Below are 12959 nucleotides of genomic sequence, written 5' to 3' on the forward strand. Positions count from 1 at the left end.
TTGCTGCCGCCCCCACCAGGCCCCGGCCGCGGTCCCCGCCCGTCTTGTCCTCTGGGTCGTCGGCCTCTGGCCCGTCCGCCAACCTGGACCCTGACATCCCCGCCAGCCCAAGGACTCCCCGACCCCCAGCCCACTATCCCGCGGACCCCCGGCGGCCCGCCCGCGCCCCGGCCTCTGCCGCTCGCAGCCATTGGCCGCGCCTTTTAACCGCAAAGCGCGACCAATCGCGGGACGCCGGGCAGCCGGGAGGGGGGCGCCGCGGCCAATGACTAGGCGCCGGGCGGCGGGCGGGGGCGGGCACGCCGCCGCGCCTGCGCACCGCGTTGCCACCGCCCTCCCCCCGCCCGGCCGCCCGCGCCCCCCGCCCGGCCGCCGCCCCCGCCCCGCCCGGCGCGCGCCGCCCCCCGCCCGCCCCCGCGGCCGCCCGCCCGCCAGCCCGCCCGCCCGCGCGGAGCCTCCTCCCCGCCCAGCGCCGGCCGAGCGGCGGCGGCGGCGGGCCGAGGAGGAAAGATGGCGGCGGGCTCGGATCTGCTGGACGAGGTCTTCTTCAACAGCGAGGTGGACGAGAAAGTGGTGAGCGACCTGGTGGGCTCGCTCGAGTCGCAGCTGGCGGCCAGCGCGGCCCACCACCACCACCTCGCGCCCCGCGCGCCCGAGGCGCGGGCCGCGGCCGCCGGCGCGCTCGGGAACCATGTCGGAGCCGGAGCTGTGCCGGCCGAGGGCGCGCCCGCAGCGGCGCCGGAGCCGCCCCCCGCAGGTAGAGCGCGGCGCGGCCTGAGCGCGGGCGGCCGCTGGCCGGGCCCGCGTCCTCACCGCGCCGCCCCGCTTGTCTCCGCAGGGCCCGCCGCGAAGCTGAGCGCGCTCGAGGCCGGCGCGGGCGCCGGGGCCGGAGCCGGAGCGGGCGCCGCGGCCGGGGCCTGCCCGCCGGGGGCAGCGGCCGCGCCCGAGCCCGCCGCCAAGCCCGTCGCCCGCAACGGCCCGCCCGGCGGCCCCGGCGCCGCGCAAACTTTGAATGGGAGCGCCGCGCTGGGGAACTCGCTCCGCGCCGCCGCCGCACCTGCTGTCAGCCTGCTCCACAACGGGCCCGCGCCCGCGCCGCCGCCGCCCAAGCCTGCCGCCGCCACTGTCATCCAGACGCCGCCCTTCCTCGGCGCCCCCGCCGCGCCCGCGCCCCGCGCCCCCTCGCCCCCCGCGGCCCCTGCGCCCGCCGCGCCCCCTGCGCCTCCCGCGCCCGCCGCCGCCGCCCCGCCGCCGCCGCCTCCCGCGGCCGGCAGCCTGGCCCGGCCGCCCGGGCCCCCGGCCGGACCACCGGCGGCCGCGCAGAACGGGGGCAGCGCCGCGCCCGCGCCCGCCCCCACGCCCGCCCCCGCGCCCGCCCCGGCCCCCGCGCCCGCGCCCGCCCCGGCGCCCGCCGCCAACAGTCAGCCCGGGCCCGCCGCCGCGCCCGCGCAGGTGGCCAAGGCCGACTCGCCCAAGACCGCGCTGCAGCCGGCGCCCCCGCCGCCGCAGACCCTGGCGACCAGCTGCCCGGCCGGCGCGGGGTCCGGCATGATCCTCGGGCCAACTATGCAAGGGGCGCTGCCCGCCGCCGCCGCCGCCGGCCTCCCGCCGCCGGCCCCGGGCACCCCCACCGGGCTGCCCAAGGGCTCGGCCAGCGCGGTGACCCAGAGCCTGCCCAGGACGCCCTCGGCCACCACCGGCGGGATCCGGGCCACGCTGACGCCCACGGTCCTCGCCCCACGCCTGCCGCAGCCGCCGCAGAACCCCACCAACATCCAGAACTTCCAGCTGCCCCCAGGTGAGTGGCCGCGCCGCCGGGCGGCTGTGTGTTTGTGCTCCCCAGCCGGGAGTCCAGGAAGTTGTCGGGCTGGCAGGACACGGAGGTCATGAGCCCTGCGCGGGCTGCCGCGAGCCGGGGGTGCGTCTCTGCCCCGGTCCGGGCCGGTCCCCGGCGTGTATGTGCTGGAGTGTTGCGTGATGTGGCTGCGGGGGCCTCTTAGCTGTGCCAGGCTTGGCTTCTACTCTCCGCTTTGCGTTGGGGAACTTTCTCTGTCGGGACTTCCGCCGAGTGGACCCTTTCCTCTTCTCCTGGCTTTGTGTGTCCCTGCCCGGTGCCCCCAGAGTGGACAGCAGTAGCAGCTGGTGTTCTGGGGACAACTTGCTGGGTTATTCAGTCTGGGCCGGTGACTTTCCCACGCTTGGCTTTTCTCTCCCTGGTTTCTGGGATCAGGCATATGGTCTGTGTCCTCACTGAACTCTTCTGCTCTGTTACTGGGCTGGTCTGTGATTGGTGTCCCCTTCCGGTGGTCTAGGGACTCCCTTTCCCGGTGAGGTCAGGGGAGTGACACCCCCTCCGGGAGGCTGGGCAAGCCTGCGTGGAAAGCTTTTGCTCCCCTGCTGACACCAGGATGGCAGAGTTCCCAGGTGAGCTTGTAGGGATCCCGGGACACACACCCTTCCTGGTCACAGCCCTTGCCTCATGCGGCTCCTGCAGTCGTTTTTCAGCACTTCTCGTGGTGGCTGTGTGGTTCTGCACGGAGTCCTCACTTGGAGGACGCAGGGTTACTTTGATTGTTGCTGATGCAGTCCGCGGTGGGCTGGGGTTCCCCGGTCAGTGAGTCCTTTGGAGGTACAGATGGTGTAGGAGGACAGGCAGCGTCTCTGAACCCACACTCCATCTCCCGTTCTCTGGGCAGCTTTTTAGGGCTTTCTAGGTCCCTGCGGCATTCAGTGTATCCCACTGCTTTCTTTCGGGCTTCCTGGGCAGAGAGAAACCCCAGCACTGGAGGCTCCCAGTCTCTGCTTCCATCCCCGGCCTCGCCTGCGTGGATGCAGAGCGCTCCTCCCCTGCCGTGTAGTAACATGTGCTGGCAGCAGGAGTAGTGGAGACAGCACCGTCTGTGTGTGCGTCCCCTTGTGCCTTCTGAAGCAGCCGTTGGTCACCTTGAGAGGATTTCAGCGTCTTAGAAGGAAGGTCTTGTCACAGTGCCGTGAGGTTTGGAGCGGTGGTGGCACCTGGCAGGGATCTGATTTCACACCCCAGAAGGGAGGAGGCAAGGTTCCAGCCAAGAGTGCTGTGTTTGGGGGTGCTCGTGAGGGCTGCCCTGCTCCCCGGAAGAGGTGACGTGAAATAGGTACCTGAGAGGTGCGGGGTGCCTCTTACAACACGCTTTGTGTTTGAGTTTGTAGGAGGGTTTCATTAAAGGTTCTGTTTTGCTCATTATGTGTATTTTGACCTTTTAGTGGAAAATGTTTGATCTTTAGTGACGTTTAGAAAAGAGAAGTCACGGTGGCAGCAGGTTATGTAAAACGTCAAAATACTTTTTAGTTACTCATTAAAGTACCCCCTCAGTGGTCCTCAGCGCCTGCCCCACTCCTGGCCCGGACAGTTCCCTGCGCGACGCTTTTGTTCTGAAAACTGTCAGTGAAGTTTGAGTCAGTGGAGCTGGTGAGGCTGGCGCTGTGCCCAGGGAGGAGGCCCCCCCCGCCCTGGGGCACGCGTGTGATGCCTGTAGGTGTGGCGGTTTGGGGCTGACTGGATCCCCTCGCCTCTGCATAGGTGCAGCCTTCACTGCCTGCCGCCTTCTGGGGGAGGAAGCTGTGGTTCTGAAAGGGCGCCTCTGTCAGCTTTGTCATGATTGACCCTGGACGCACTTTCATCTCCTGTTCTACCGGCGGTGTTAAGGATGTCTGCATGTGACAAGTAGGCGACTCCTTGAAGAAAACTGTAAAAGTGCTGACTCTTTGCATGAGTTCTCATGAGTCTTTGCGGTAGTCCTGTGTGTGTATGTGTGTGAGCAGAGAACAGCTCATGTTGACATTTGGGTGACAAATGCGAAGAGCTGTGCTTTAAAGGGGCCAAATGCTTTCTAGAAAATAAAAAATTCACATCCATCTCTTCATGCTTCCCCTACCCCCACAGTCGAACCGCTGATTTGGAGCTCTGATTAATTCTATTCCATCATTTTAATAAAAGCAGGAGCAGAACAAGCATAGTTAAAACTACTACCAGTTCCCCCAAAACAAAGTACTTTCTTTTAAATAGTACAAATTAATTCTATAAATCAAAGTGACAGATTATGAATATTCTAGTTGCCTCATGTAATTGATCGATTAGAACATACTAAGTTCTACTTGAGGTCTCCTGTTCATTGAAAGCTCTCATCATAAAAATGTATAAAGCGGAGGTGGAATTAACTTGTGAAAATAGCTATCGCCTGGCTGATAATGCACTCTGGTTAGTACTCAGAGGTTAGGGGTGGGCAGGGTTTTCAAAGCTACACATAGGTGTCAAGTGAAATAACAGACTGTTGGCAATTGAAGTGTGGGTGAGAGAGGCCTGCCCCACCGTGGGGGGTGGTGGTGATGGAAACAGAGGGACAGAGGCTTCGCTGAGTCCCTGAGGGCCCGGCAAGGCGGCCGGCCTTGCGTGTTTCATCCTCCCAGCCCACTGTGAACTCCTGTTGAATTTGGTTTCAGCAGATTCAGTTATGATGTCTCTGTCAGGATGGTTTTGTAAAGAGACGTTGATGTTATTGTGATTAATTTACTTGCATGAAGGTACCAGAGTCTCAGTTGTAATCTGTTGTGGGGAATATTGAGAACACGTAAGTCTTCAGAGAGATTGTTGCAGCAAAGGCGGTGGTCCCAAGAACAGTGAAGAGCACTAGTTAGTTTTGTAGAGCTTAGAGTAGTCATAACATCAAAGTAATATTATGATTATAGTTGAAAGAAGAGAGAAGTGATATGACACCAAAATTAGCATGTGCACAAATGGTTTTAAGAGATCTTTTCAGATAGGTGTTACGTTAGAGATGCTCATTTCTAAAGGTTATCTTTTGTTGGCAAGTTTGCATTTTCAGTAGTGTGTGTCTCTGTTCTGCTTTCACGGAGAATTTGTCCTCCTGTGATGCTCAGGTTTGGCCGAAGTACAGTTCTCATTCCAGGAGAGAATGCCTTTCCTCCATACCCTGGCTTCGGCACGTTTGCATGGGGCTGACTTAATTTGAGCAGTCTTGAGGTGGCTGCACTTGGAAAGACGGGGTCTAGGGTGGAGTTCCCATCCTCGGTGAATGGAATTGTTGGATGGTGGGGAAAGAGGAAGAAGAGTCTGGGGGCTGACTGCTGTGTAGACCGGGTTGAGTTCCGGGAGGGCGGATCCTGAGCAGCATGGTAGGGCTTGGGGCTCAGGATGTTCTGGTGGCCGACTTCTGCAGAAGTGTTTGGCACAAGGGATAGTCTTAGGAGTTTATATGTTGTCACTTGAGGGCACTCTTCACCTGGGACAGAATCCATGGTTCCAGGGGCCTCAGTTTCCCCAGGTGGAAAGTGGGCTCGACCCTGTTGTGAAGGCCGTGAAACTGCATTGGGATGAGCCGTGCACGATTGTCAAGTAGTGTTTATTCACATGGTGTCTCAGCTCCCTGGCATTTGTAAAACTGGCAACCCACTCCAGTATTCTTGCCTGGAAAACCCCATGGACGGAGGAGCCTGGTAGACTACAGCCCATGGGGTTGCAAAGAGTCGGACACGACTGAGTGACTTCACCTTCACCTTCAAGCAGTATGTGCTATGGATGTAGCCTAGTCTACAGGATGGCTTTATTCCCATCAAATCTGCGCCCAGATTGGATAGGTACTCAGCACCCGGGGAGCCTACACTTTCTCACTGTAGGTGAGAAAGTTGCTGAGGTTTCACAAGTGGGCCGCAGATCTGGGGGATGTGTCCTGACAGACATGGGGGACACGGGGTGCAACTCTCTGCGGAGAGAGTAGATTTGGGCAGGGGCTCACTTTAGGCCAGAGGCCTTGGCCAAGTTTTCCTCTTGATGTACTTAGATAATAATGGAATTTGAAAAGAAGGAAGAAAAATAACTTTGGGGCAGCTCTGCTCAGCGACAGATGAAGTGACGTCTCTGAGGTCACTTCCCCACTGCTAGCTTGGGGTAGGCCCTCGGTGGACAAGCAGGCGGTCCCTCCTCCTCGCTCTCTGCCCCACCTTCTGTCCTGGCTGTCCCCGTCTCTTTAGTGTGGACATAGCTGTCTTGGTGATGTGGCCTGGGATGATGTCCCATGCCCATGTGTGTGTCTTTGGGACTGATGATCCTCACATTTTATAGCAGCAACCAGAAGAGGCGCCCCCAGGCCTTTTGGGGGTGTCTTTTCTCACTGTGCTCCAGGGCAGTGAACCCTGCCCTAGTGGCGGAGTCACCGGAGTTTGAGAAGACGACAGTCAGTCCTGCTGCAGGAGGGGTGAACCCTTATCTGTTAGGGCTCTGGAAGGAAGCAGTTAGGAAGATGGTCTCCTGGCTGGTGGATGGCCATCCTGTCTCCCTGGACAGTGGGGGTGAAGCCTGGGCTCCTCAGATTACCTTCAAAGTTGCTGACCGGTGGGCGCTGGGCCCCCAGCAGTGGGGTGGGATCAGAACAGGACTGGCCCAGTTCTGCCCTGCCCTAGCTCAGGAGGTGGCAGTGGGAAAGAGCAGTAGGGGCGGGCACACCTGTTTGTTTCTTTGAAATTGTAATGAGATGATGGTGGTTCTGACATGCTTCTTGAGCCCATTGCAGTGTGTAAATGTAAGCTTTCCTCATCTTAAGTGATACGTCTGAAGAAAGCTTTTTTATAAATCACTAGTTGTGTGTGAATTGATCAAAACATAATTAAAACTGTTTTTGACAATCTTGAAGCAGAAATTTGAAAGGACTCTGGAGAAACTTGCCTGAGCTTTGGGGTAATTTGCATTGTTCTCAAAAGCACTTTTCCTTGTCTTCAAGTTGATAACAAGCAGGAGACTCAGGCTTTCCAGATTGTCTTGATTGACTCAGTTGCTGCTTGGGGCTCGCACCTCTGAGATTTGTCTTTGGCTGGAGGTCGGCAGCATGTTATTTAGTCAGGCCTCTGATGGCAACAGGACAAACTCAGAAAGAAAAGCAAGGGAGAGGGGAGCTGTCTGCAGCAGGACCCCCCGTCCTGGGTGCTGGGTGCCTGGCAGGTGACTGCACTGCACTGTTCCTTTCGTGCCTGAGGGGATCATGGCCCTGGTCTGTAAATTACAAACCCTGCACTTCAGACCATCTTAGAATAATCACTCTTTAACGCCAAGTGAAGTAGATTAAGTGCTATAAAATTTGTTTGAAAATTGGAAACTTGATATTTCTAGGATAGGGCCATGCAAGCTTTAAATTAACAGTTTTGAATTTTCAGTTCAGTTCAGTTACTCAGTCGTGTCCAACTCTTTGCGACCCCATGAATCGCAGCACGCCAGGCCTCCCTGTCTGTTACCAACTCCCGGAGTTTACGCAAACTCATGTCCATCGAGTCATTGATGCCATCCAGCCATCTCATCCTCTGTCGTCCCCTTCTCCTCCTACCCCCAATCCCTCCTAGATCAGGGTCTTTTCCAATGAGTCAGTTCTTCACATGAGGTGGCCAAAGTATTGGAGTTTCAGCTTCAGCAGCAGTCCTTCCAATGAACACCCAGGACTGATCTCCTTTAGGATGGACTGGTTGGATCTCCTTGCAGTCCAAGGGGAACTCAAGAGTGTTCTCCAACACCACAGTTCAAAAGCATCAATTCTTCGGCACTCAGCTTTCTTCACAGTCCAACTCTCACATCCATACATGACCACTGGAAAAACCATAGCCTTGACTAGACGGACCCTTGTTGGCAAAGTCATGTCTCTGCTTTTTAATATGCTGTCTAGGTTGGCCATAATTTTCCCTCCAAGGAGTAAGCGTCTTTTAATTTCATGGCTGCAGTCACCATCTGCAGTGATTTTGGAGCCCCCCAAAATAAAGTCAGCCACTGTTTCCACTGTTTGCCCATCTATTTCCCATATCTTCAAATAGCTACACCAAGAAATTAAAATCTTCAGAAGACAAAGTTGTCCACAGTTTAGATTCCTCCCTTGCCCCCAGTTTGAGAAGCACATGGATGCCACACCTGTTTCTTGTCTGGCTGCCCACCTGGCTGCGCTGCTGCTCGGGGGTGGGTGGAGGCCATGCGTGGATGGAAGGGGGAGCCCCCCACCCTCCCAGTGTGGGCTTCCTGATGGACCTGACGCAGGCCTGTGAGCGCAGAGCCCCTCTGTGGCCCTGTGAAGCTGGGTCCGACGTTTGTCCTTCCCTCCCGAAGTTAGAGCCTGGGTGGGACCTTTCTGTGTTTTCCACGTGGCCTGGGAGGACGGGACATGCCTGCTGGTGTTGAGCCCCAAACTTGGGAGGTATGTGACCAGGTGAAGAGGAGGGTGCAGGGGGTTGGTGCTGATGCTGGGGAGCCTGTGTCCTGGAGGACTTGTTATCGTTTGAGTATCGTCCCCCTCCAGAGATGGGGAAATCCTAAAACAGTTCTTCAAATTGGATGTTGGATTTTAGAACTTAGGGGCAAGTGGTAAGAAGGTTTTACCTCGTGAGTGACTTGTTTTGGGGGGTTAGTGGCCTGAGTGGACACTGAATGGATAGGGCAGGTCTCGGAGACCTCAGCCCCTTCCCCAGTGCTGGGCGTGGCTGGCGTGCTGGTCAGGCAGAAAGAGGCCCGTGGGGTCAGCAAGGAGGCTGCGGGCTTTGGGGACGAAGTGTATACTGTGCTTACACCTGAGTCTCGGGGTTGGGGGGAGAAGGCAGCTTTTCTGCTCTTTGTGCAGAAGTATGTGGACAGCCACTCAGGAAAGGTGTTTAAAGGAGTTTATACAGCTCTCATGGGGGGGGCTTGTCTTCATGAAGTTCATTCAGATGGATGCCAGGCGTTGGTGAGCTCAGCATGGAAGAGACAGGCCTGTGTCGAGCCTGTTTGATCTTGTGAAAATGCTGTAAAATAGTAGCGTCTTAAGTATCACGGTGACTATTTGAAGAGTTAAAAAGGAATATGTTCTTGATTTTTTAAAATATAACTGTTATACAAATTGTTGGTCACTTGAAAATGATTTCTTTGCCCACCTGTTTTTTCTGATCATAAAATTAGTTTTATTCATTATAGGAAGTTTTGAAAGAAAGAAAAAGTATAAGGAGGGAAAAGAGATCACTCGTAACCTCACTTTGTCGGACAGGTCTCATTTTGGTGATGTCATCTCAGCCCGTGTCAGGTGCAGAAGTGCCTCTAACTTTTATAGAATCGGGGTTACTCCATAAGGTTCGCCTTCTCCTGCCTGAGTTTTGGGTGTGGCTCCCACCCCGCAGTGGTCTTTGAAGTTCCCTTCGTCCACTTGATGTCCCTCTGCCTCGGGCCAGTGCTTCGTCTCAGCTCTGTGACACCCTGCAGTGCTCACGTCCACTGGTCTGTCGTGGCCGTCCTGTGTCCACTCTGTGTGCCTGCTGTGCTGAACGTTTGCAAGTCTTTGATACTGGTGTCTTTTGAAGGACTCAACTGTTTACGCTTTTAAAACCGTGGTGTTTAGAAACATGGCCAAAATGTGACTTTTTAGAAACTGGTAGTGTTCTGAAGATTTCCTTTTGCAAGTTGTATCTGGTTTTATGTCTGGATTCTTAAACCATGTGAGGGTAATTAAGCCCTTGGTTGATGGAGGTGTTGGTGGAGACTGTGTCCTGCTTTCCAGGTGTGGACTGAGCCAGTGAGCCGGGCTGCTGTGGATGCCGGCGTCCAGGCTGGGGCCCCAGACCCACAGAGCCCCTGCTTTCGGGGGCTTGGTTTTGCGGGTTTCTCACCCCAGGTTGATGAAGGCGTGGAGAAGGGACCAGAAGGCCTTCCGAGCAGGCAGTTGAGGCCTGGGTGGTGAGAAAGGAGCTGCATGCTGCCAGGGACCTGGGTTCAGGAGAGGAAGGGGCCAGTGCAGGGACTTGAGAGCAGGTCAGGGAGGAGAGCCCAGGTCGGGGGAGCCACGGGGACCAGCTGGCGGCCGGCTGGTCACAGGGCTGTGCATTCAGAAGTGCTGAGGGTTGAGTTTATTCCAGGGTTCTTGGCAGGGCGGTGGTCGGATCTGAGCTGCGTTATGAGAGCACCTTGTGTGTGTGGAATACAGGGGTGAGGTAGGTAGAGGCAGGTTGGCCAGCAGGGGTTGTTGGTGGCCAGGGCAGCATCCAGGTGTAGGCACGTAGCCGGGTCTGGGGCGCCAGTGTCGACATGGAGCATGGTGGACCTACTGATAGGTTGGAGGTTGGGGTAAGGACAGAGCATCCTGGGGGGAGTGAGGTTGGGGACTGGGGTGACATGAAAGAAGGTGGGACATTCCTTGGGGGGCAGTGGGGGTAGGCACAAGTGTGCTTGTTTGGACATGTTAAATTTGAGATGCCTGTTTGTGGAGGGATTGAGATGCCTGTTTGTGGAGGGAGTTGAATATAAGCAGGACATTGAGGGAGAGGTCAGAAGAGGTCAGGATTTGAGAGTTGTGGTAATCGCTGGACTTTTTTGTCGTGTGGTCACCCCCACAGGAGCCTCAGTGCAGATCCAGAGAGGGCTGCCTTCTGGGAGAAGGTGGGGAGGGGCAGATCCTGCTGGGCAGAGGGTAAGGAGGAAGGGGGGAGTCTGAATGCTGCCAGCCCTTCTGGGTAGAGTATTTTGTGATGTTGGACGTTGTCACTGGGGAAGTGCTGTCTGCTGGCCTCTCTGCCTTATTATGAAAACCCCCTAGAATGAACGTGGGTACTTTTGGTGTGGGGCTCGAGTTAACGAGCCCAGGTGTGTGCAGTCCTCGACTCCTGCCAGGTGCCAATGGGCAGGCATCTATAGGTCTTCAGGGGCCTGTAGGTTTCTGGAGCTGACGGTCCCCTGCAGATGACCTCCTTTGAAGATGCTGAGACTGGAGGTGAGTCACTTTTCAAGGACCTAATGGCCACTTACCAAGGGGCTGGGCATCCAGGGTGCCTCCTTCCTTCTGGTACGCCCGCCTGGCTGTGCCCACTGGAGCAGCTGGTATTCAGGGTCCAGGCTTTGCACAGGGGAAGTCTGCGTGTGGAGAGGCTGTCCTAGGGAGCATGCTCGCTTCCTGTCTGGAGAGCAGGTGTGGCAGGGCGTGGAGTGTCCAGCTGCAGGCTTCTCCGAACGGCAGGAACTGTGCGCCATGGTCCTGACTTTGAAAGGCCCCTCACGGCCCCTGCAAGCGCTCCAGTTGAGGCCACCCAGCTGACTGGGAGGGTGAGCTGTCAGGAGGCACCCCGGCCTCGAGGGGCAGAGGCTGCGGCTCCTCCAGCTGGGCCTTGAAGGCACAGAGCTGTCTCGGTGGACAGTCAGTGGCCCTACTCGTGGTCCCGCAGGCCAGGGCGGTGGTTCCAGAGCTTGGCCGCTCGTCGATCAGCAAGTGTGAACTGAGCACCAAGTTCAGGTCTGACCTGGTGCTGAAGCAGGACTGTCCTGCCCTCAGGGAGTGCCCTTCTGATGGGCGGGGTGTGGCTGAACCTCTGCAGGTCAGTGGGGGTGGAGTGAGTGGAGTGTCATTTCTGAGATGCCGTGTCATTAGTCACTCCCTCCCTTGGTGTAATTTCTCAAAATAGGCTTTCTGCCTGTTCTGTTCAGTTCTGGATGCTCCGCAGTTTTCTCTGCTGCTTTGGACTGATTAAATAACAAGTCAGGTTTCATGCAGCTTAGTGACGTGTTTTGCAGAAGTCAGTTCAGAGTGTCCACCTTGAAAGTCCTCGGGTGATGAAGACAGCCTCCAGCTGGGCCATGGGAATGATGGGCAAAGAGCTCATTAGGGATCGTGCGGGTCCAGCAAGGCTCCCAACCTCTTTGTGCCTTCGCAGCCTGGCCTGGGTCCTCGTGGGTCGACTCTGCTTTCCTTCCATGCTGAGCAGTTGGGAAACCACATGCCTCTCTGAATGTCTCTGAGGCTGCGCTTGGGGGTAGTGTTGGCTTGGTGACCTTGGGGGCTGCCGGCCTGCTGGGGACCTGCCACTCTAGAGAGAAATGTCATGTCCCGGCCTAGCCTCAGCAAGGTGGGACAGGCCGTGCGGGGACGCGTGGGCACAGGCAGAGCTGACAGAGCATCTGGGCTCCATTCCCTGGGTCAGCATGGCTGGCCAGCAGGAGTACTCCATGTGCAGGGAGGGGGCCCAGGATGAGCCCCGTTCCGTGGCTGTGCAGGGACACTGCTGGGGTCAGTTCCCACAGTGTGGTTTGTGTCCTGTGTTCCTTCACTTGTGGGCAGTTGTCCAGAGGATGGGCTTGAACCCTCTGAAGGTGTAGCTCCTGAACCCGCGGCCCCCAGCAGAGCAGGCCCTTCCTCAGGACCATGGGTCTCTCCCTGAGGCTTGTCTCCAGGAGCTCCCGACAGCAGGGCAGGTGTTCTGAGTCTGTGTAGGTGGGACTTTCTGGGAATTACCCATTGGTCTCGATTGTGGTCTTATCAGTGAAGCAGGGCCCCTGGGCCTTGCTCTGCCTTGACTTCCACGTTGGCATGGCCCTCACGTGGGGAGTCCCGGAGACCTGGGGGTGTTGTGGACAGTCCATTGTTCAGCAGACCGGCCGAAACTTCGGGAAACATTGGTTGAGACAGAGACCAGTAGAGGGCAGGATGTGTGTTTGGATCTGAGGTGTGTAGAGTTGAATTAGTCACAGTCTCTGGTCGTTTACTAGTTAAATAATCACCTGAGACACCCCTGGCAGGAGACCTGGGTCCTGCCTGCCTCCTGTGTGACTGTCTGGACTCTACCTCCCAGGCTGCAGCAGCCCGTGTCCCAACTTGTGATCACCACACCCTCGTTTCCCCCTCCTACCCACTTGGGGCATCTTCCTATATGTAGCTGAACCACGTGTTGGATTTTGTTGTCACTCTGTAGGGAGAGCCGTGCTGTGGGTCGTTTTCTGGGACCTTGCGTGTTATGGTGCAGGGTTCCTCCTCCTGTAGGGTGGGTGTGGGTACCCTTGCCCCTCTCCAGTAGGGGAGCAGGGGGCATAGGCCTGTTGTGGGAGGAATTGTCATCCAGGAAGCATTGCCATTTCCCAGCAGCGTGTGGGACATCCTGCAAGCAGGCCAGTGGCTCCCTTAGGAAAGCCACGTGCTTGCTTCTGG

At 57.4% G+C, this 12959-nt stretch overlaps 1 protein-coding gene across 1 annotated transcript in view; it reads left to right on the top strand.

The window, feature by feature from the left end:
• Positions 1-468: 468 nt before the first annotated feature.
• TAF4 (TATA-box binding protein associated factor 4) overlaps positions 469-12959 on the top strand; it is a 62694-nt gene continuing 50203 nt past the window's right edge. Inside the window, exon 1 of the mRNA XM_061126896.1 lies at positions 469-1798. Coding sequence (XP_060982879.1) covers positions 511-1798 — 1288 coding nt within the window. The 5' untranslated portion in view covers positions 469-510. The remainder of the gene's footprint in view (positions 1799-12959) is intronic.

This window comes from Dama dama, chromosome 23, assembly GCF_033118175.1.
Source record: "Dama dama isolate Ldn47 chromosome 23, ASM3311817v1, whole genome shotgun sequence".
Classification (NCBI taxonomy): domain Eukaryota; kingdom Metazoa; phylum Chordata; class Mammalia; order Artiodactyla; family Cervidae; genus Dama; species Dama dama.